This window comes from Papilio polytes, unplaced genomic scaffold, assembly GCF_000836215.1.
Source record: "Papilio polytes unplaced genomic scaffold, Ppol_1.0 DF824269.1, whole genome shotgun sequence".
Taxonomy (NCBI): domain Eukaryota; kingdom Metazoa; phylum Arthropoda; class Insecta; order Lepidoptera; family Papilionidae; genus Papilio; species Papilio polytes.
In genome coordinates, this window is record NW_013524935.1 from 2,188,956 (window position 1) to 2,214,136 (window position 25,181).

Here is a 25,181-nt window from a genome sequence, read left to right on the forward strand (position 1 = left end):
GCTAAGTATATAACGCATCTTCATAAGCAATGCTGTATGTTTTCTCGGCACATAATATCGGTTTTATTGTTATGTAAAACCGTCATATTAACTAAGATCCTCTTGTATATAATCGGTTCTTCCAGGCTAGTAGGGCATTTTATAAAGAATGTAGACTTCTAACCCTAGGTTTTTTCCCAAAAGGACTTCAAGTTTCAGTTGAGGGGGTTGGGTAATAAATAACGCAATATATATCCAAATATAAAAATTCGTATTCATAAGACAGTAAATAAATACGTAACATTGAACGCATGATTTTCTACGTAACCTTACTCTTATTAATATTATAAATGTGAAAGTTTGGATGGATGCATGTTTGTTAGTGTTTGCAGCCTAAACGGAACGCATCTGTTTCATCGATGAAAGACGTAGATGTAAAGGGAGAATACATAGACTATTTACTTTTGTTTTTAATTGTACGCGGAGAGTCGCGTGCGAAAGGTGGTATATTATATTGCTGAGGGTTGCCTTTACTAAATTGGATTCTTACGAGTATATTATAAGGTGGTAAAGAACTAAAAATACATCTAATATGGCTAGATACCGAAGGTGGATGTTGCCATTAAAGGTCTGCATAAACTGTGAATTAGATGTAGATGTATAATTATTTATACAGGTTTTTTAGGATCATGTGAATCAAAAGATGTTCTAGGTATCAACAGCATGGAATATTTGAAAGCATTTCTGACAGCCCTGCGTATGAATCAAGCGTTAATTACTATAAACGGATAGAAATAATCTGAGTTAGAATTCTGATCGCGGATCGAGGTGCTCGGCTAATTCATTAGCAATCTCACTAATGGGCAAATACCTAACACATGTTTCAACAACTCTCAGCTGATTTATACGTTAGTCCACAAATAAGGCAGTCGACAAGCTCTCCCTCTTAGCGCGAATCATTTCATTTGATGGATTTGGTGCAAATGATTTAAAAAAAATCGTATTTCAAATATAGAATTCATAATTATATGCGGCCATTTACAAATGTCAGATTTTTATTCAATGATTTGAAGTTGTACGCGTTCGTGTTGACTTATTTGTAGTTTAAAAAGTTCATTTATTATTTATGGTGTTCGAATTTGTCTCTGATTTGTTACATTAATTAATGAATTATTTCTACACGACGTTTGATCTTGTCTTAAATTAAGACCGACATTGTACAGAAATCTACGCAATGCAAGAAATTCTACAGTAAATTGATTTTGTCATGAAAACGCTGATTTTTATTCAAGTTTTATATTAATTGAGATATTCCAATGTTAATCTTTAAATTTAGAATGCAATTGAGAATTCATACGTTAGTTTAAAGGTCTTTCTGTAGATAAATATGGTATAGATATTCTCGTATTTGCTGAATTGTAATTTTTAACCCTTTCATTACCATACAGTTAGTATGAACTTTGACCAATATTACCGTTTTCATAAAGGGTATGGATGCCTCATTTACATCCCGCATAAACTAAACTGACTTATAAATGGAAAGCTTTCATGATTCAAAAACTAAACATCGTATTTACCTTGTTTTAAACCTATCGTGTTTGATTTCTACGTATATCTACGTTATTTTGCCATCTCAATGGCTCCAACGTAAATAAGCGTAAAATATTTTTTTCTTTTAAATTTTGCTACCTTTTTTCACTAATAATTCAAAACATTTTGCTTCAATACACAAGTATCTTTATAAGGACTTTAACATTTAATTTAGTAGGTACAAGTCCGTTTGGATTATTTTTGCAACAATAAAAGGTTTTATAATGGGTTCATATTTGTCAGTCATAGAATTTTATCTGTTCTACTTGTACTTTGTATTTATAAAGGTTACCAGTGCCAAAAAAAAGTTTAAAAAGTTGTTTCATATTTGATATTGACTTGTAAGCTGCCAGTATGTAAATTTTATTTTTTATCTGTTCCAAAAATGATTCGAGTCTACACAAGACGTAACAGCCTTAGGCGCCACCAGTCATCACATCAAGGTGTCTGCAGTCTAATTATATAGAAGAAAAACACCTCACCAGCCCAAATATTTGTTCACTTCCGCTCTTCAACTAAATTAACACCTAATAACAAAAGAAATAAGTACACTTTTCCAATACCACAAACAAACTCGTTATGGAGATGAGCCGGCTAGAAAAAACTGGCCTCTCAGAATTGGCGTAAAAGCGACTTAATTACGATATGATTACGGGTTCGTTCCCAAAAAAAACAACAAAACTAACAAGCGTTTGTGTTTGATAATTAAGGTAATAAATAGTTATATTGTCGTTAGACAGCTGGTGTTCCTGTATGTTTGTTTATTGTTCCTCTATTTTGACATGTGCTGTTTTAGTCGATTGCAGGTATCATAGAAAATTTCGTCTATCATTAATTCAGGCAGTTAAGAAATTAGCTAGAGAAAGAAAAAATTAGACTCATAGTAGAGTTTCAGACATTTATCTATCCTACTTTTCAATGAGATAAAATCAAAACAGGTTTTACTTTTAATAATACTGATGTGTAAATCTTACTAATATTATAAATGCGAAAGTTTGGATAGATAGATATTTGTTAGAGTTCGTAGCCTAAACTGCTAAATGGATCTCGATGAAATTAGGCAATGTAGATGATACAATGGAAGAACGCATAAGATTCTTACTAAGAGTCGCGGTCGCAATAAACTTTTTTTTCATAATGTTATTTTTTCCAACACGCAATCTTGTAATATTAATATAGCTATCGCAATCCTATTAATATGCTCTACCAAGCCAAGAAAAAGTACGTTATTATAGGCAAGGGAAAAATAAGGTCGTGATACCCTCAGCTAACCCATCAATATCCAGGCCAATCAATTACTGGGACATCGTAAGTCTATTGCGATCACCCCTGTACACAACCCCTTGCCACCCAAGGGATTTGTCTGTTATTTTATACTTTTAAAACCTCCTTGCTTATGCTTTTAGTGGCCAGAGTCATGTTTTTATTCAGTAAGACATATAATTGAGTCGTAAACATAAAATTATCGATATCTCCGTATCTTTTTATTGATATGGTAACCACGTTCGTAATGTTAGTTACAAAATAACTTTATTGGGTTTTCATAGTTTTAAACTAAGAACTTGAATTTCAAATACTAGCAGTCACAATTCTGATAATTGTAAAAAATACTATAGAGATGAAAGATTTATATTTTTGTATATATTGAAATAACTCAAAAACTTGAATAAATGTAAACTAGTACTATCGTTATTAATCAGTTTTATTTATATTTACACAAAATATACAACTTATACAACTTGACTATGGCCTAGTCACCCCTTATTACGTAGGCTCCGAGACCCTCGGTGGGGACGTATAGTGAGCTGGTGATGATGATGTGATGATACAACTTATTAAAGATTTCATTTTTTACGTTCTTTCTTTTCTCATGTCACATCTTGTACACTTTTTGTTCTACGTCTTAATATTTTTTAATAATAGAGGTCTTGGCGGCCAATATGCAAACTTTTTGGCTGTATTTATAATTCTTGTCAGCCAAAGAGGTTGTATTTGCACTAAACAAACTACTGGGCCAATTTCAAAAATTCTTTCACCTTTTAAAAGCTTCGTTATACGGTAAGGTAGGGTTTAATATTATTTTTTACTTTCACGCTGACGAAGTTTATAATTGTCAATTGTTAAAATAATTACTCCAACGTCCGCAATCTTTTAGACAGACCGATTAAAAGATATATTTCCCATTTAGACTTGTAACAAAATAGTTTTCTATCCATCGCCGCATTCCTATGACTGGTCTATAACGTGAGAAACATCCCGCAAGCAACATAACGCGCAACCGGTGCCCGTAAAAAGGTAAAGACCGCGGTAATGGCGTCCGCGACGCTGTTAACTACGAACATGGTGTTCAGTGTTGAATCGTTTGAATCCCAATTCGCTTACACATTTCACACTGGGTAAGAGTTTACGTGTTTACTCATTATTTCTTCGACATTGGTAGGCTTAATGTTGTTATCGAATTAATTTAGAATTTAGATGATTGTTATAATATCTTCGTCTGTTATTCAGTTTGCCAAATATTTATCATTACGTATATTATAAATACCGTATAAATGTGTATTTATTTTCTGTGTAGACATCTCAATGTAAACCTGCTATAATTTTTGTAGCACTCGAAAAAGCACGTGAAATGACAGTTGTAATAATTTACACTCTAACCACTAATCTCTTGATATGAATTTTTCACAACGTGTAATATTCATCAACAGCTTTATAAAGATAAAAAATGTTACCCTACATCCGCTATTTGGAGATCCTTTCAACTTTTCCACTGCGTAAATAATTTTCGAAGCATCATCGCTCGGGACCGTGTTAGCACATGTCATCAAAGTCGAGGGCCGTGTACTCGCGAAGCTTTTCAGCTGACAACAGCGTAAAATGCATTAAAATGTGGACCAGAAAATCTATTCATAATGACGATGTAGCAATTACAACTGCCATAAAAACTATCAAACGTCCAGGCCATCAGAACTCTGAGTAGAAGTAAAGCTTTGCTCACCGCGGTTCTTTACAAATCGGTTAATATAATGCCCCGGTGATTTTCTACTTCAGAGATGATGTTAAAGAACTTAGCGGCTCTGGATAAAAGGTTTTTATAGTTTTATACCTTCATTCTGTATCAATGCTCGGTCGCCCGTTTACCTTTGTATATCTCTATTAATAAACTTGATGAGTTTCGTTGTGGTGTTTAAATTTTTTTAATCAATCGCAGACCGGTTCCGATGCGTGTCAGAATCGAATCCGAGGATTCTGGAATCGAGCCGTGAACTAGAAATTCGATTTATTTTTCTTCTGAATATCATAAATCAAAGATTACATAAAGAAACTAAACGAACGAGCGTCACCAGGAACGAATTAGGGCACTATTTACCCGAAAAATGTAAAATACCAAAAAATAAGTCTATACTTTTCAATAAAGAATGTACAAGAATCCACGCCACATCTTTTTCTCCTGGAAAATCGATAGAAGCAGTAAAACAGATAATTTAAAAATAACATGTTTAGTTTGAACACTTTTCGTAGCGATTTTTGATAAATCGAGGTTGTTGACGTGATTGTTCTTATTCTAAACGCCCAGTAGAGTTGTGTAATATACCTTCATTCTTCGGCCCCAGCCACCGACTGGGGTATCGATTTCATACCCAGCCGGTAAAAGGATCCAACTGTACACACAATTGTTTACCTTGCGCACAACAAACATTAACACTTCTGTTTATCGCCCGGCTTAAAGATCCGTTACGTGTACCTGCAGTTCATTATATACTTTAACAAACGCTATTCCAGCTTAGAAAAACTGTTTGAGTACGAAAAAGTTTTGTTTCATAATGTTGGTAATAGAATTTATCAAGTGCTTTGACGTCATTGTGCGGGGAAGTTTGTGTTTATTAGCCAAGGGAGAGTTTTTGTTAATCAACTAAGCTTGTTTAGATTTACATACAGGCTATCTCTTTCTCACTTTGCCAAGCCGAGTCTGCTTCAGTTAGTCTTCCTAATATAAATGCGAAAGTATGAATGGATGTTTGTTAAAGTTTGTGTCCCCAACTGCTGAACGGATCTTGTAATTTGGCATAGATATAGAGGATAGTCTGGAAGAACACATAGGCCACTTGCTTTGATGACTTCTAGGTTAGGTTTCTAATAATAAATTAATTATTCAATCGGTTTACTTTTTAGCAGTTTTTCTATTACAGACATATATTTGCTTTTTATAGTGTTGTAAAGATTATAAATTGTAGAGAACACATTAAGCAATAAAACTGCTTTATTAAATTAATTTTCTGTAACAACAATTGCTGTATTATACAGTATTACGAAGTCTAACTGCTCTATTTATATGTGAAATATAAATATGTATGTAACGGCTATGACTGGGTTTTATTTGTTATCCCTGTCATTACTGTGGACAAAACTGAGACAACAATAAGTGTCATACCAACGTATCACGGTGAAGTTTTTTAACGTTTTTGTAGAACTATTAAGGACCTGTCCCACCAAATTGTAAATAGGCTGACAACAATCCAAAGTGTAAAATATATGATTGAAAGATCGGTTTTTGTCTCTTATCTGACAATGTCGTCATTTTTAAGCTATCCGAGCCATTATCAGCCTGCGGTGGGACAGGCCATTAATCTATACAGGCTTCTATTTAAACGACAGTTAACTAATTGTTATTAGAGGCAACATTAAAAAATAATGTTTATTTTAATTGTCTTACGGCAGAATTCTGAAACGAATCTCAAACAATTATCTTTAGAAGCACCACAACAACCTGTATAGGTACATCAGAATTTAAATGTTGTTACATATTTTGATGTCGTTTCAATGTTTGACCGTTAGCGTAACTGAGTAACTAATTTCTTAGTTCTGAATTTAAAAATTCATAGATTATACCAGATTACCTCTAAAGTGTGAACACGCTATCGTTTTAACCAAAAGTGATTAAAAACTTTTCGTCCAGCGGAACGTTATTATTTTTCTATACTTCTATACTAATATATGAAGAGGAAAGATTTTTATATGTATTTGATTTACGCAAAAATTACTGGGCCGATTTAATAAATTAACCATTAGAAAGGTAATTTATCTGTGAGTAACATCTTTCTTCATTCTTACTCTTGTTCTCAAATGTTTGTTAGAGTTTGTAGCCTAAACGGCTGAACGGATTTCAATGAAATTTGGTATAGACGTAGAGGATAGTCTGGAAGAACACATAGACTAATCATTTTTGTTAAAACATTACAACAATTAAAATTCCACGCGGACGGAGTCGCGGGTTAAAACTAGTAGGCTATATTTATTACTAAGTATTTTATTGTACGCGGGCGAAGTCGCGAGCAAGTCATTAATAATTTTGTAGGTATACTAAAATAAGCGTTTCAAAAGTTTTGTATTATAAATCGATTGTAAATTAAATATAATATTATCACGCTTCATAAATGTGAGTTTGCAGTGATTATGTTAGAATTGACGCGGAAGGCAGATCTATTAATATGGAGGAGAGTTACAAATGCTTGTACCTTCTGTGATTTATGTTAAAGGGCGTCCTTTATGCATTTGGCACATGCTTAAGAAGGTATAGCGATAACATCGGTATATGCGAGCACGTTATTCATTTCCCGGTACACTCGTTGATACAAGTGCTTGCATTTTAAATATGGCGCTAAAGAAACAATATGGCCGCCGCGTACATCGCAAATTAGAAGAAATATATCTATTTTTGTATCTATTCTATTCACGTAAAAACTACTGAACCGATTTCAAACATTTTTTCATCATTAAAAGGGTAATTTATCTGTGAGTAATATGGACTATATTTTTTATTGTATTTTAATTTCACGCGGATGAAGTCGCGAGCAACAGATAGTTTAAGATATGTAAAGGTCCTTATATATAAATATAAGGATGTTAAAAATATTCTCGAAAACTTTTTTTGTATCCAAAATAATACACTTCTCTTATTACTTGCTTTTGTATCATGTTTAAAAAACGTTTTATTGTTGAATAACAATTCAATTCAAAATATTTTTCCTGCAGTTGTTACTGCAGGAGACTGCAATCGCAACATGAGTGTTGATACCGCTAACGCCATCTATTACAATAACTGAAAAACAATTCCGGATCTAAAACAAGGATTACTTTTAATTCTATTTTTGTATTTGTACGTTCTTAAATTTATGTATATTTCGCTTTCAATTAAATTCAATACGAACATAAACTAGTAATCGATTGTAAGTTATTTTTCAAACTGAAGTATTTTAAAACAATTTTATTAACAATGTTTGTTGCAAAATCTTCTATTCTATTTGTGATAATGCAGATAACAATCAATTTTGTAATATTCGGGAGTGGAAAGCCGTATTAAAAAAATAATGTAATAACCATTACAGTTAAGTGTCGATTTAAATTAGCACAAACAACAAATTTGTAAACAATTAAACATTCGAATTTTATACCAAAACAAGAATAATTTAAAAATGCAATTAATGCGTACACTCCACAGTAATGCAATTTAATCTTAATACGTTTACAGCGCGACAGTACCGGCGCGGGCGGCACCACTGTCGGCGAAGATGAAAGCGTCCGCGCGCCGCTGCGGCAAATATTTATTTTAATTTAGTGGCCGAGGAGATCGCTCGTTAATCGCTAATGGATCCGCTCCCGAACGTACTACGTCTGCGAATTGATTGTTTTCAATACAATTCGGTGCGTAATTGTCCTATCTTATTGGATTTAAGAAAAATTGGAAGATAGTTTGGATCTAAGGAAATATTTGGATTTTGTTATTATTAGCCGTGTTCGCTAGGGGTGTGGGTGAGCACCAACCCCCTTATTCAATAGATAATCTATTGAATAAGGGGTATATTTGTAAAAGGTAAGATAATCTTACCTCTTACAAATATTACTATTTCACTTCGAGGATGGATAAATGGACGTTTGTTAGAGTTTGTAGCCTATATGACTGAAGGGATCTCGATAAAATTGTTATATAGATGTAGAGCCTAATCTGGAAGAAGACATAGGCTACTTTTTGCTTTTGTTTTTTTTTTCTCAAAAGTACCTGTATCTATGATAATTTTATCTTCTGGAATAAATTAAAATCCATTCTACCGATGTAAAGATACAAATCGTTTAAATATTCACCTGCAGACTGGTAATAAATGAATTTTAGTGCCTCCGTCGGCCGCTGCGAGCTTCGGCGCTGCCTGCGCGTGTTTATATCAATATTTGCGAACGCTTTTTGTGGTAAAAAGGGCATTAGTGAACCCTTTTGTTGACGCACAACTAAGACGGTTTGCGTGTCAACAGCTAAGGCAAATATTGACCCTCGGCGGCTCCTCTGACTAACATAATCTGGTCTGACTTAAACGCTTCGGAGATATTTTTTTTAATACCTTACACTTAAGTAGGCTAACGGATTCACTTCCATGAGAAGCTGTTGCTGTGTTTTTAAAAGCTAAATGTGTAGTCAATAATATTAGTATTTTATATTTGAATATTTACTAACTCAATTATGTGCTTTGCTCTGTTACATGGAGCGACGGTTGGATCTAACAGAAATAAATATTTTTTATTTTTTCATCAGTTATCTTACAACATTATTTGCTATTTGTAAATACATGTTCTAACAGGCGTTATTATTAATTATTGGATTTGCTTTTGTTTCTGTTCTCAGCAAAAAAAGGGACAATTATCTGCCATCTTACCTTACTATTTATTTAGGTTTTTAACTAAACCATTTTGTGACCAGTGCAATACATCGATGATTCAAGTACCAATTTTTTAACACCCTTTAACTTCACAACTGACATATAAAATAGCAAGAAAATAAAAAAAACTAATCTTGTCGAAGATGTAGAAGTTGCTTTAGAGAAATATTTGATTTGAGTCTTACATAAATATTAGAAAAAAATTCATGCAATCCCTTTCAGATACATGTCTTCAATTCCTTCGCCTGAACACAAACACTTTATCAAAATTGGATTATAAAAAAAAAATAATTAATTGGACAATTTGATGGGCGCCGAAAGTATTACGACCTCCATGTTAGATAGCTCGAGAGCTCGAGAGCTCGAGACGTGCAATATTCGGTCGCCGGTGTTGAACATCCGAGACATCGGATCGACGATATTCGAATTCAATCGATACTGCATAATCGGCGCCGCTTTGCCGAAATCCCGTCCGACCGTCGGCGCTCCGGCGAATTCCGAACGTTTGCAATAAAAAACAACGTTCTATAGACTCGAATCACGTTTCGATGCCGTTCTGCGAATTAAAATCACAAAAAGCGAGACAGGGACGAGCGAGGGCAGCGCCGTACGAGTGAACGAGCAACATAATATGCAATATAGCATCCACGCCCTCTATACGAATAAAATTCAAAATAAGATTTCAAAGGAAGCAAAAAAGGAAAAACGACGCCGCTTTAGGTTTCTCTAGTTCGTTAGAGCGGGAGCGGTATACTTAAGTCGGCTCCGTCTTTTAGGTTAGTTGATATGAGTTATGGCGCGTGTGTTTGCCGCGCGAATTAGCCATTTGGCGCGAACGCGCGGGGCGACGCCCGACGGCGACGCATTGCCTGCCTTCGGAAACGTGCCACTGCAATCGAATGAGCTTCGCTCCCTTAATTATGTTAAGATTTCAATGTAAAAACTATTTACTATTTTCTTTTGAAACCCTCCAGCCGAACATTTTACACATCAATTTATACGAAAAATATTTATATATCACCTCGTATTAAGAACCATCAACTATGCTTGTTAATATGCTTAAACCTGCAAAGGATACCAATAGATAATAGTTGTATTTGTAACATTACAAAAACACTTTTTTGTATTCGTGATTTAGTATACTTACAGCGACATCTAGAGGGTAGTAGTTTGCAACATCAATTTTGTTTAAAATCTAAAGTGGATTTTTTTTATTTTATAAACATTCATCTACTTCAAAAAAAATTAAATCCCTTACATACATACATACATTTATTTTTTCGTAACTAATAATACTTTTATTTGGAATATCATCGGCAACAATTTCACAATAAATGTAGATAACGAATCTCGCATGAAAGATGTATTTTAACACCATGAACAATATGAACGACGTCTAATATCTCAATTAATATCATTGAAATAAAACTCGAACATTTTGTTTATTGCCTGTGACCGTATCGAAGCGATTCTATCTCGGACCCGTGGCGCCATCTACTAACAGTTATACGCACTCGAACTCTGGCCAAAGATAAACCGACGCTATTAACTCGATTCGTGTCCGTTTCATCGAATAAGAGCTTTGAACGATTAATGTCATAATTATTTATCTGTACGATAGAATTTCTTAATACCGAAGACAATTACATCGAGTTTTAAAGATTTTGATACAACTTAATTAATAGTTTTAAAACTATTATGAGACATTGACGTTAGTTATTGTACATGACATCATTAAGGCATTATTCCTATTTTATATTTGTTTTCTCTTAATTAAATTAATGCTCCTTCAGTTCAACTTTTAAATTATGTGACAAAGAGTATAAACTCTACAACAAATGAGTACCGGATTAGGACATCTTTAAATTATCTACGTCAAAGTAAAACATCTCGATTAAGTAAAATCGATACAGTGGAGACCACCGCGACTTCGATTAACATATTAATACCGCTGCCGGCTCGTAAAATAAAGAAATTGGACGGACAGATAAAAGTACGACAGTTAAAGCCGACATACCAACTATCATTTAATTTTTAATGTCATCGCTTTCAACGATGTTATGACGACGAGACGATGAGGACATAAACCAGAAAGTGTTAAGAGTGAATGTGGATTATGTGAATGTGGATGGCTACAAAGGTAGAAAAAGACCGAAGAAAGTGTAGATGGATTGTGTGAAAGAGAATATGCTTAAGAAAGGAGTGAATTCAGATATGACGGCTGATAGAAATGTATGGAAGAGCAGCACATACTGTGCCGACCCTCCGTACGGGATAAGGGCAAGTGGATGATGATCGCTTTCAACGATACTTGGCAGTTACAAAATTACATTAAAGTATCAAGTTATTTAGTCGCTCTATGATGCAATTTATATTTGTCAAAAAAATAATAGACTATTTTGTAATTGAATTAAAATGAAAATCTTTCTTCAAACAATGTTAAAATAAATTATTTTTAACGTTAAATAATATTGTTTAACGTTAATTATTTTGAAAATAAGGGCTTGTTGTTTAAGGACAAATCGTGGATTTCTTTATTAAAATATAATAACATAACGAGGAACACAATAATCTTAGTAATATTATAAATGTGGAAGTTTAGATGGATGGATCTTTGTTAGAGTTTGTAGCCTAAACTGCTGAACCGATTTCGATGAAATTTGGCATAGGTAGAGTTGGTCTGGAAGGACACAAAGGCTACTAACGTTTTTTTTTATTCCACGCGGACAAAGTTGCTAGCGAAAGCTAGTCAACTATAAGTTTAGCATTTATCTCGTCAATTAATTTAGCTTTACTAAGAAACTTTATTATATTCATGCAATTTGGTATGTATTGCAAATGAATTGTATCGAATAGTAAATATTTAACGCTATAAAACAAATCCTATCGACTAATTGTGCCGACCTCATAGTTACGATTAGTTCAAATTGCGTTTTATTCGATTGAATGAGTTGATGACGTCATATCCGCTGGGACCTTGATTTGTCGCTCATCGCTTTGCCCAACGGTGCATTCCGTTTTAATTTATTTTGGTATTTTTAATTCAGATACTTCAGTACTTTGAATAGGAAATCGTAAATTAACTCGACGTTGTGCTGAGTGCATTTAACATGTGGTATACACTTATCCATGTTAATATCATAAAGAGGAAAGATTTGCATTTTTGTATGTATTTGATTCACATAAAAACTACTGGATCGATTTTAAAAATTCATTCGCCATTTAAAAAGTAAATTATCATTAACAAGAAGCTATATTCTTGATTACTTTTTTATTTCACGCGGACGAAATGGCGGGCAACAGCTTTTATAGGATAAAGTATCTTTCGTCTATTGTTATTTAAAGTAGTCAAGAAGAGAAAAAAAAAAGGTTAAAGAGATGTTCTTTGCGTTTGTACTATAGTACATTTCAAACTTCTGTATGTATGTATGACATTATATGCATCCGTTTCCATGGTACAGTAACCGGGACTTATTTACACCAGCGTCTCCTCGTATAGTACAAACGCTTTGAATATTGATAAACAGCGGTCTGCCCACTCGACAGCGGTCGAGGAATTCTAATAGATATCTTTGCATACAAACAGATTATTTTTGCAAAACAAAACCACCGGCAACAATGGACACATATCTAGATTACGTCCATACGCGTCTGTCATTTTAATAGTGCCTCGGCGCTTTGCTTCATTAGTTTGCAAACATCGAAGATCCACTACACGAAGTGGACAGCTCTCCGTCTAGTGCGTCTCTAGCAAAGATTCTAGATTACATTATTTACTTTAGTACGATGTTTTAAATGTAAACCTAAAGTTTGTAAATGTTATTACTATAGTAGAAAACTCTGCATAAACGTGTATTTATTGATATTAGTAAAATTAAACTTTTAAATAGAGATTCACAGAGTTTAAAGATTCACGTATAAATGTCGTCCGCAGGTTTGTTTATTGTTTTATGCTACCGACCGCTAGATGTCGCTGTACGTGGTCAAGTATGCCGTCAATTATAAAACACTTTGTCGATAAAAATAGTAATTTTGACTCATTCGTCTAACTTTAAATAACATTAAATTCCACTAAAGCACTACAAATACTAACTTAACAAAATAGTTAATTTTACAAACAAGATAATTTACTACAAAACTTTCGGACGTGCACTACTGGGGGAGCGAATATGACAATAAGCTACAAAAATGTCATAAACGATTTAAATTGAATGGCTAATACTATAATTTGTGTGACGGAGGGTCAAAGTTAACATGTCATTATGTAAACCGCTCGGTAACGAGCGACTCGCTCACTAATATTTTAACGTATAATAACAGATTACCGTTTCATCCGAAAAATAATTTAACATTATATTACATACTAGCTGTAGCACGCAACTGCGTCCGCGTGAAATTATAAAAATAAGTAAAAAGCCTTTGTTACTCACTGATAACAGCTTTTTAACGATGCAAGCTTTTGTAAAATCGTCTAAGAAGTTTTTGAGTTATTACAATAGATAAAAAATACAAGTGTTTCCCCTTTATAGTATTTGTATAGACAGAGATATTGAATTATTGCCGTACTCAGAGTAGTTTAATAGTTATTTAAACATTCCTTTACTGTCAAATTCACTTACTTCATTTAATAATATATCAGTCTACAGGTCGAAGGGATTATTCTCAACCGTCATCCCGCTCTGTCCCCACGTGGAGACAGATGATAATAAAAAGTTTGAGTTGTCCTACCTTTTTCAACAGCGTGACGGTTGGTACTTATTTTGTTTCATAACGGTTCCATCTGTCGCCTTATTGGTGATAGTGGGACTAAAAGGTGGGACGGATGAAAATTTTTATTCTCACGTAGGGCAGAACGGGGTGACGGTTGGGAATAATCCGGTCGAAGATCATTCTTAGATACTCCACTAATCCGACTTTTTACACTTTATAATATTGTAATAAATACGCTTTATTCCAGAACTTTCCTCACTATCAGTTAAATTCGAAATATAATTTACCCCCTGTAAAAAAGATAGTCACGTAATATATCCTCGTTTAATAGACAATGAAAGAAATTAATAATTCAATAATAAATGTCATTTCTCCACCTGTATAGTTCAATCTTGGTAGAATGCGCCTAGTTAAGTCGGCCGGTCAATTATAGTCAAGTAGGCATTGATTTCTTTAACTGCCGCCTTTGAAAGAGATCGTGATCACCTCATGTTTGATTCATCGGCGCACGCAATAATGAACCTTAATGACACGTGGGGTGAGAAACAGCGGCCGCTATTGCAATGCCATATCGATGTAACTTTATTATTGAAGCAGTTTTTACCATTCATTTCTTCTGGTATTAATGTTAGCTAATCATTTGATGTAATACTTTACAAAGTTAACAAGTTTGCGGCAAATCATATTTCTTCATCTGGTGCGGCGGCGGGCCGAAATGCGCCCCCAATGATATTTCCGCGAGTGCGTGGCATCATTGTAAAAAATTCTTTAATATTACGAAATCTGTAACGTTGCATCTATACTATCTATACTATTATAATAAAGCGTAAACACACACTTCTTTGTTGCCTAAGATGTCAGCAATTGCAGCAAGTTTTTGAATACATTTTTTTAAATAAAAAACCCTACACTTACGTCATGCTTTAGGCTATAAATTTTCACGCCATTAAACTTACGGGGTAAATATTTTGGATAAAAACCCTAATGTGGGAAAGAGATCATAAGTTGCTGCCAACATCAAGAAAGAAAGATTGCTAGGGTTTGTCAAGTCATGCCATTTTGACATTTGCTATTAATAATTTGACAAATGTAAACAATAAAATAATATTTTCATAATTTCATGCGGACGAATCCGCACGGGAACAGCTAGTATAAAATAGCTCCGCAAAATAAGTAAGGAACTAAAACGTAGGTAGTGCATGCAATAGGTCTATTATAGCTGCAAGTATCAAGTGAACAAGGGTCGTTGAAAGTACATAGATCAAATAGAGCGCACTTCAGACTACGTACCATTTGCGAGAAATTGACGGTCTTAGAATTGTAGATAGCTAGTGAGGGTAGTCGATTATTATACATAGCCTACGGAGAAACATAATACTAGCTGTTAGCCAAGACTTCGTCCGCGTTAAATTAAAAAAAATAGACTGTGATACTCAATGGTAATAAAGCTTTTTAATGGTGAAAGAATTTTTAAAATCAGTCGAGTAGTTTTTGAGTTATTTCAATACATTCAATTCATACAAAAATACAAATCTTTCCTCTTTATAATATAGGTATAGGTAACAAATACGCAATCAGTCATAACATAAAAATATGCTTCAACACGTTTTTAACAATTTACAAAAATAGATGTATCAAATTATATTCAAATTCAAACCGATACTAAATAAACCTTCAAAAAATGTTCGTTATACAGCCAGTAATTAAGGTATGGCATTTGTTATTGAACGCTACACTACAGATGCAAAATATCCAAGTGGATTCAGTATCGTAATGAAAGAGACGAGAGCGCCGAGTGGTTTTGATGAATCGCAACTATTGTGGGCTGGCGATTCGATGAATTGCAACCAATTACGATGCCCCCAATGAGGCAGGTTCGACGGCGAGCGCGCTGTTACCTTCGCAATCAATTGCACTCGCTGATGACGTCTCTGCTATTGTCACACAATATCTGCTAGATAATTAACGATTCAAACTTTTAATGCATTGATTTCTCTTACTCTTGCTTATAACATATGACATCTTTGATCAAAAACTATATTAGCCGCTGATTACGTCGGTCTTAATTGGTTAAAACGAATGGTGGTTCAAATGACTAACCTTATGTATTGTAGTCCGTGACTTCACCATTTCCTATCCTATCCTATCTTATCCTACTCACGCAGGGTAGGCGCACCGGGTTTTCGTCCTCCACATAACTCTGTCATCCATCATTCAATCCATCCATCTCTGTCTAGTTCTACCTCTACCGATGTCCTCCTCCACATTCATAACTAAAGTACTTCTTGTTACATACTGTCCGTAAATTAAAGAGTATTAAAAGTGTTATGTACTCATTTTATATTAGCAAATCTAGTCTGTACTTGTATAAATCTATATGAATGATAAGATAACAGATCAAGTTCCTAAGCTGTTTGAAGTGTGTCACGCAGACGATCCTGAACTCGATGCACAAGTACCAGCCGCGGTTCCACCTCGTGCGCGCCAACGACATCCTCAAGCTGCCTTACTCCACCTTCCGCACCTACGTCTTTAAAGAGACGGAGTTCATTGCAGTCACCGCATACCAGAATGAAAAGGTGCGTATCACGTATAGACTAATTATCATCGGCTTGGTATGAACTGCCCATGTTACTTGGAGATTGTACAGCAGATCAGCCTTTATCTGCCCACGGATGGACTTAGGCTTTTCCACGCTATAGGCCTCAATAGACATATAGTTGTTTAGAAAGCCAGCAGTCTTTGAGTGTTAAAATTACGTTTTAGCGCTGATTTTGGTGAAAATTGACAGCAATTGTTAGTAAAAGTAAGATCATGATAATGTTATTTTCACAATGATTTTATTTTTATTTTAAAGTGATATTTATATTCACAGATAACGCAGTTAAAGATAGACAACAACCCATTCGCGAAAGGCTTCCGAGACACGGGAGCAGGGAAGAGAGAAAAGAAGTAAGTATCAATTCTATGATATTGATTCACGTGGAAAATGCAGGACACAATAAACCAAAAATCCTATGTAGATAAACAGACAAATGTAAAAGGGACATATTTATCAGAAATCTAAATACCTAAGTCGTAATCTTTGATCGGGACATTAAAATTATACGATATGATATCGTTTCGCTTGGAGTAAAAGGGGAAAGATTAAGCGTTTAGCGAAGTGAGCGGCTAACGAAATTAGCCCGCTATCTGCGAATCGCTCCAAATTAATTAGGGCACGAGCACCGACGCCACAAATGCACCCGCCCAAAGTACGACCACCATAGACGCCATATCCCATTTCGCTTTTGATTTATTTTGTTTACGAACAATTTTATCTTTGACATTCGATTTTTGAAAGCCAACAATTTAAAAACAAAAAATGTCCAAGGGATCAGTGAAGTTAAAGTAGAAAATATTAAATGGTAACATATATAGGAGAACTTGCAATTAATTAACTATTCAAAATATTGTTTATATCATTGCAACCTTTCAAATAAACGATCATGTACCGCATAATGAAACTGTCCTTTAATATAGATATCTAAAGTATACCTGCCCGACCCAACATTAATTATCCCAAACGTATGACACAGTAATGGTTACCCCAGCCGACACCCGACACGGCGCTGTGCCGTTGAAAATTCAAATTAAGCCAATCCGGCGCCTCCTTATTCGTGTTCGGTTAAAACAGCAGTGCTCGGAATGGTGAAGTCATTCCACTCGCTTTTTCCTTCGTCTTTAGCGTGCCGGGGAGAAAATTGGATTTCCACGATAAAATCGACTTCGGGTTTTTTCCTGTCGCGTAATTTGCTCGCGCCGCGGGGGATAGCTCGCGGTAATGTCTAATTCGATTGAGAACCCAATTAGCATCTATTTAGCGAATAAAAATAGACCTACGGTTTTTTAATTGTTTATAAAACAACAAAGATCACATAACAAGACCAGTTCTGTATATAGTGATCAGTACAATTTCGCCATCTTCCTTGCTTTTATACTTACGAAGGATCGGTACATTTATAATTAAAGTTTTTTTTTTATATAAAAATGCAACATTCTTCAGTCGTATTTATGGCTAACTGGCTTTCGCCCACGACTTCCTCCTCATGGAATTAAAAAAAAAGTGAGTACCCCCTATGTGTTCTTCCAGACTATCCTCTACATCTGTACCAAATTTCATCGAAATCAGTTCAGCTGTTAAGGCTACAAACTCTAACAGACATCCGTCCATCTGTCTAAACTTTCGCATTTTTATTATCGGTATGATTAATATGTTGCCAGCACCAGAAAGAAAAGAAATGCCTCAGGAAGAGATAGGTTTTATTGTAGAAAAAAATAGGCCGCTTAGAAGTTGAGACAATAGAGTCATCTTCATTCACGTAAACGATGTTAAAAGCTTTTTTCTTTTACCGCCCAGTCCTCAGTTTCCATATTTAAAAGGACCACTGACACGGCTGTCGGCGCTAATTGAAAAGTTATCGTGACTTAACCCGATAACGAGCGATATAACGCTTAAAAGCTTCGTGTGTGGTTTTTAATAATGCATTATATTACGACCAGTCGTTTAAAATGACTTCTCACTTTTTCGTCAATTGGGATAGAAGTATCTTGTTATTGTCTTCTGCGTGTATTAAATGAGACGCCGAAGACTATCATTCTATTATTTGAACTGTCCTAATTGGCTACTACTATTTCTTTAGATAAAGGGACCATTATTTTGGGGTTTTACTAACTTTCACAAAATAAATTATTCCATTTCCTAAAAACACATTAAGGGTCCAATTTCTACTTCAAGAATGGCAATTCAAAATAAATGTCTTATTATTTTAAACATTACTTCTAGATGTAGAAAATTTACCAAAATACTTACATAGACTTGATAATGACATTGTTTCCTCCACAATTTCATGTAAACCGAGTGTGAGGCAATTTTAAAAAGTACACGTCCGGGGATAATGTAATGCTCCTTACTTAACATTTTGCGCCGGAAGCAGCGCGCCGCAGCTTCCGAATTAGAGGCAACGCGGCCGGACGGCGGAAACTCATCTTTTCAAAATGGCCGCCGACCGGAAGCGCGGGAAACGTGAGCGTTTTGACAAACGCCGCGCTCGGGAAAAGCGAACAGCGGGACACATGCCGCATAACTCAACGCTTCCCTTTGTCTTGTAGTGTCCCCATGCAGTTGTTACAATTAGGGATATATGTCAGCATAATTTGGCGCTAAATGAGAAATACTGAATTATTTTTTATATTCCAAATGCTTTTACTTGTATTAAAATAAAGTTTAAACAAAAATTACTGAGAGATTAAATTTATATCATTTAAAATTTTGTGAAAGAGAAGTAACGAAATATTTTTTAGATTTTTAGACTCAAAGTAATGGAAATGGAATTTGTTTCAAGTTGTTACGAATAAAAAATACGATTTAAATATTATAAGAGTGACTTGCCTAGCGCTTCTTAGAAAAGCGTACGTAATTGTATTCGACGTTTAAGTCTAATTATTTAAAAGCGCCTGCAAAATATTCGTTAAACGAAAAATGTGTTTTAATTTTTTCTAAGAAGAAACTACTTTTAAAAGCACACCTTATAAAATTAATTTAGTAATAAATAATATTAAATGATATGAAAGTAAAGTAATAAGAGCAGAAATCTTTGAATGAAATATCCAGTGAAATATTAAGTTACTCGTCATTTTAACTGTGAAATTCTATTACCAAAAGACTAACTACTAAAACATACTGTCGACTCCTTCTTTTTTAAAGAAATACAGAGAAGATAAAAGAGATCTACATAGTGTGTGTAAGTAATATAAAATTTTTGGAACATGACGCTAAGAATCTATGAATTAGTATTTTTTGCTTAATAGTAATACATCTATAAATACAATAATACTTTACTTTTCAAGACTACCGTGTGGTCACCTTATTACGATGGTGAATTATTGCAGGACGATTGTTCGCATGCCCGCCGCGTGTGACGCACCACGTCGCCTTTGTGACCGCATGTTATGTTTACACGGATTTTTCTCACTCTCATATCATATAAATTTTGTAGTATCCATAACTTGAATCGCATTAAGTTATTCATAGGACAAGTAAATAACACGAGTTAACATAAATGATTATGATAGTATTTTATTTAAGTCCTGAGACTTACTGACAATTATTCATATCTTGGTTTTTGTTAAATAAGGTATTTAATAATGTTATGTTCGAAATATAAAGTTTTATTAGAAGAAGTAATTGTTAGTAAATTTATTTATTGCGTTTCTAAGTACTTCACTTTAAAGTTTAGTAATAAACAAGTAATTAAGTATTTGTTAAGAGCTAAAATAAATGTGGTATTTGTATCGAATTGTTTATTTTCTTCAATGTTTAGCACGCCTGTTTTATGTCAACCTAGTTTCTGAAACTCACTGTTATAAACGAAAAAACAAAATTTAATGCGAATTTAAAAATTTCTACTAATTTATTTATTATAAAGCGAAGTTGACGTTTTGAACTCGCTTTTTTACTATGCCGACTTGCGTTACAACTTTTTTTTTGCAAAATAATCTCAAACGGCTTTATTAAAATTATATTCTTAATAACAGTAGAGTATTAAAAGTATTATTTTCTTAATCGGAAAGGACACAAATAATAAAAGAAAAAATACACTAGAAAAAGAAGGTACCAGAAGGTGCCTACGACAAAGTAATTTAAAACAACTAAAATAACTGTACAAATTGAATTTGTTCCGCGGTTACTGTGGTTAAAACAGACAATGTGGAGGGAATCAGGGCACCTCTTTAATACCCCGTCCTTGTCTTACCGACGACAATGGATTCAATAAAAAGCTTACCATCCGAGGGGTCGCGAACTAACTGCAGCGTTTTAGGGATAAAAATTTGCCAAAATTACAAGGCCCACCCCGCTGTAGACCGTTTACATTGTAACGCGAACACCCTAATACGAGATTAGTTTAGGGTTGTCTCATCCATTTGTCTTTAAAACACGAATATGTGATCTTTTAAGAAGTGATATTTTTAATTAACACCATTTAATCTATACTAAATTCTAATAAAGTAGATAAAGCAAAAATAAGTAGAGGGAACCAATTTTTGTTTTGACACAAAGTCAAAACCAAATTGTAATACTTTTACTGCTTCTAATTCCAGTATAAACTGTCATAAATATGTACTTTTTCTTTTAATTTTATGTACAGCAGCATTCCCAAATTTGGAATAAAAAAAATGAGTTCTCAACTCATATTCTCGCACGCTTATATTCTCGTAACTTTTTATGTATACTTGTGATAAATATTTTTTTAATTAAATTTGTGGCAGCCCTACATTAAGGGAGAGGGAAAATTAAATTCTATCAGGCGGTGATGAGACGAGTTAATAAAATGAATTTAGCGGGTGCCGGCAATCAGCTTGGGAAGACGGCGCGCCGGTAGCCAGGGGCCCCTAAAACAATGCCCATAATACATTTGTTTGTTTTTCTCGCTGACACAAGGCAAATAATTGCCGCATCTCCGCGGTTTTTGGGGTGAAGTTTTTAAATCTTTTTATACGTTTCACTTTTCATGTGATTTATTTTTAATGTAACGTCAAATAGAATATTAATTGCCTTTTGCATTGCTTTTAAGTTCCTTTTATAGCCTCTCGTATTATTTTTAAAAGGTTTTGAATATTTATAATTTAAGTTTAGATTCTTGGTATATATTAAAGAACATTTCTAGTGATGTGAAAATAAATGAAAATCCCTTTCTCGATAACTTGATCAAAGGATGAGTCCGAACCAATGATCCGATACTATAAAGTCAGATGTCCTTTGAAGAGGTCTTATTTTTCGCTTTTTACATTTAAAAGTGCACACCTCCGTGAAAGGGCGGTTTAGGGTTTGGGCACTATCATTAGGAGATGATTAACCTTTCGGTAGCCGGGGGTCGCGGCGGCCCATTACACAAAATGTCAAACCATTCACACCCTCTGAGGGATAAAAGTGCAAGGTGTCATTTTAACAATTTAAGGCACAAATTTTTCATTAGATAGTTAATCATTGAGCGTCAATGGCTCAGGGGTTTAAGCCATTGTAATCTTTGGTTCGAATGTCGCCAAGTACCAATGTGATTTTCGAATTTCCTATGTACATAATTGATATGATGTTCTTACGATGAAGGAAAACATCGTGATCCTGCACATATCGGAGATAAAATTCAAAGATATGTGTGAAGTCAACCAATCCGAAGTGAACCAGCGTGGTTGACTATGACCTAGTCACCCCTTCTACTGTGTTGTAATATTGCTTATGTGTACAAAATAAAGATAATAAAAAAAAAAGTCACCCCTTCTAGATAGGCTCTGAGCCTCTTACTGGAGACGTGTAGTGAGCTGGTGATGTAATTGACAATCATTTGAGTAATTCTATAGGGTTAATTGTCTTAACGGTAAATTATGACTTATCTATACTATTATAATAAAGCGTAACCACACACTTCTTTGTTGCCTTAGATGTCAGCAATTACAGCATGTTGCAATTGAGAATTTGTTAAATGTAAAGAACAAAATAAAGTTTTTACAGTTGCATGCGGATGAAGCCGCACGGGAACAGCTAGTATTTTATATATGTGTATGTTTGAAACAATTTTGTTAGCCATTTTACAATAGATAAACTACAATATATCTTTCTATAAACGTGAATTAGTTCATACCTCAAAAGGTCTTGTACTATATAAAGTAAGGAGTCCTGTCATCGGAGTATTACAGCTGTTGTGTTTCACGATTGCATTTGAATAATTAAAGTCTTTCGCTAAATGCATGACATTTAAATGTTATTTAGTGCTCTGTCTTGTATAATCATTGTCTATAATTATGAAGTTATTATCGTTGATTAGATATTTCTTAGGCTTGATTAGACTTTTATAGCCTTAGAAATAAACGCGATATAAAGTTAAAGTTAGATATAAACTGAGTATAAGCAAAATTTTTACTAATAGTTGTTAGAAGTAATTAAGACTTTATGATTAAGTCCCTTTTTAGATATAAAAGTTTCCTGTTTACAACTATCGTATAATTTATTTTGTCTTTAAATAAATCTCTATTTCCCTTTTTTAACAGAAGGGACGTGAGAGTAAGTACTTTTCCGTACATTTACGTTGGTCATACGTAATTTGCACCCGTCTTACATTTGTACTTTGACACGATCCATCCATATTTTAATTCGCTTTTTTTGTCGTATTTTAAATGTTTTCTATATGTGTAATATTCCTTCATCATCATCGTCGTTATCCTACTCCCGTAGTGCCGCAACAGGTTTTTGTCCTCCACATAATTCTATCATACGTCATCTCAGTATAAGTGTAATCTTTATGACGCATAGAAGTTTCAGTCGTGTACCAAAGAACAAAAAATTAACATATACTTGGTATTTTATTCTTAACTAGCTGTTCCTGTGCGGCTTCATCCGCATAACATGAAAACATTTTTTTATTATTTACATTTATGAAATTATCAAACTAACAGGCAAATGTCAAAATGACATGACATTACAAACCTTGGCAATCTTGCTTCCTTGATGTTGGCAGCAACTTATGACCTCTTTCCCACGTTAGGTTTTTTATCCAAAATATTTACCACTAAGTTTAATGGCGTGAAAATATATAGCCTAAAGCGTCACGTAAGTGTAGGGCTTTTTATTAAAGAAAGAATTACATAAAAATATGCTGTAATTGCTAACATCTTAGGCAACAAAGTGGTGTGTGTTTACGCTTTATTATAATAGTATAGATAGTAAAGTGTTTAACAAAATAAAAGACGAAACAGTATTTACTCTTGTTATCGATAATTACCTTGTTAATATAGATGTTTGACATAACTCTTGTCAACACATGCGGTGCATTACTGGGGATTCTAAAGCCGCGGCGCTACGATCACAAATGCTATTAGCAATATTCTCGCATTGCGTACTAAGCGTGGGTTACCACTGACGAAACCTGTTTACATTTCATATCGGTTTATATAAATTTCAAAATGGAAAGGTGGTTTTTGTATAGTCCGTTTTGGTAGTGAAAAACATTTAACTCGCTTATTAATTGTTCTTCTAAAATTTTATTCACTCTTTTAGAGTTAGTTATTTCTTGTGTTGCCTAAATAGGGAAACCGTTTGTTTTTAGGTTGTTTAGGTTGGACATGAAAAATGTTTTAATAAATACAAAGTTTGAGGTAAAAATGAGGCACAAAACGCCATTGAGTCTTACTGTAAAGATGTCTGTGTGCTTTCTTATGTTTAGATACAAATGTAATGAGTACATGTTAATTCTCTAGTATGCGTTGCACACTTTATATTACTTTGTAACAAATACAATGCAGTTACATTGTAGTTGCAGGTGCGGCCTTAAAATAAATGAGATTACACAACTAAGCTTAGAGTAGTGTGAAGTTGTGACAAATCTTGGTTTACTATAGACGTTTTTAGTGCTAGCATTTATTTGTTACACGACTCTATTGCCATTGTCTTTAATAAAAACAACTAATTTTGTTATAGTGTTTTAACGGACAATCGCAGATACGTAGGCCGGCAACGCATTTGTAGTTCCTCTGATGTTGCAGACGTCCATGGGCGCCGTTGACCACCTCGGTGTTCTCGCCGCCCGTTTGTCCCACTAAATTGCTGCATTACTTTTCAAAAATCAATCTCAAAATGTCTTTCTACAATTCCTGTTGATGTTTTATATAGATGTAAGATATGAGTATAGTATTGTGCATAAGGTAACACGAGTAGTCTGTCGGTGTACCGCAGGCAGGCGTTGCTGACGGCGCGGGCCGACGCGCGGGACGAGGACGACGAGCGGCCGCTGGACGTCGGCGGCCCCGCCAGCCCGCCGCCGCAACCCTCCGCCACCCAGCACACTAACAGCTGTGAGTACTAGTTCCTACCGGTAAAATTCACTTACCAAGATGATAAAACATAATTTTCATTGATGCTTATTTTTCGTTTGCATCATGTAAAACTAGTTAGTATTCAGCCCTTAAAAACTAACAAAGAAATGTACTTGTGTGATGAAAAGACTCAAATCTCTTAAATGAGATTCTCGGAGATTCGAAGATGTGTAATTTTGGATGGGCCGATATGTCAACTAAAACCAATTTTGTTCTGCAGCGTGGTTCAGCTCAGGCGGTGGCGGGGACTCAGGCGCGGAGGAAGCGGGCTCCGACTCGTCGTGCTCGGGC

The 25,181-nt window shown here is 34.5% G+C and overlaps 1 protein-coding gene across 1 annotated transcript in view; it reads left to right on the plus strand.

The window, feature by feature from the left end:
- LOC106105924 (optomotor-blind protein-like) overlaps positions 1-25,181 on the plus strand; it is a 93,719-nt gene that overhangs the window by 64,691 nt on the left and 3,847 nt on the right. The window contains exons 6-9 of the mRNA XM_013286393.1: positions 16,418-16,564; positions 16,861-16,937; positions 24,733-24,869; positions 25,111-25,179. Coding sequence (XP_013141847.1) covers positions 16,418-16,564; positions 16,861-16,937; positions 24,733-24,869; positions 25,111-25,179 — 430 coding nt within the window. The remainder of the gene's footprint in view (positions 1-16,417; positions 16,565-16,860; positions 16,938-24,732; positions 24,870-25,110; positions 25,180-25,181) is intronic.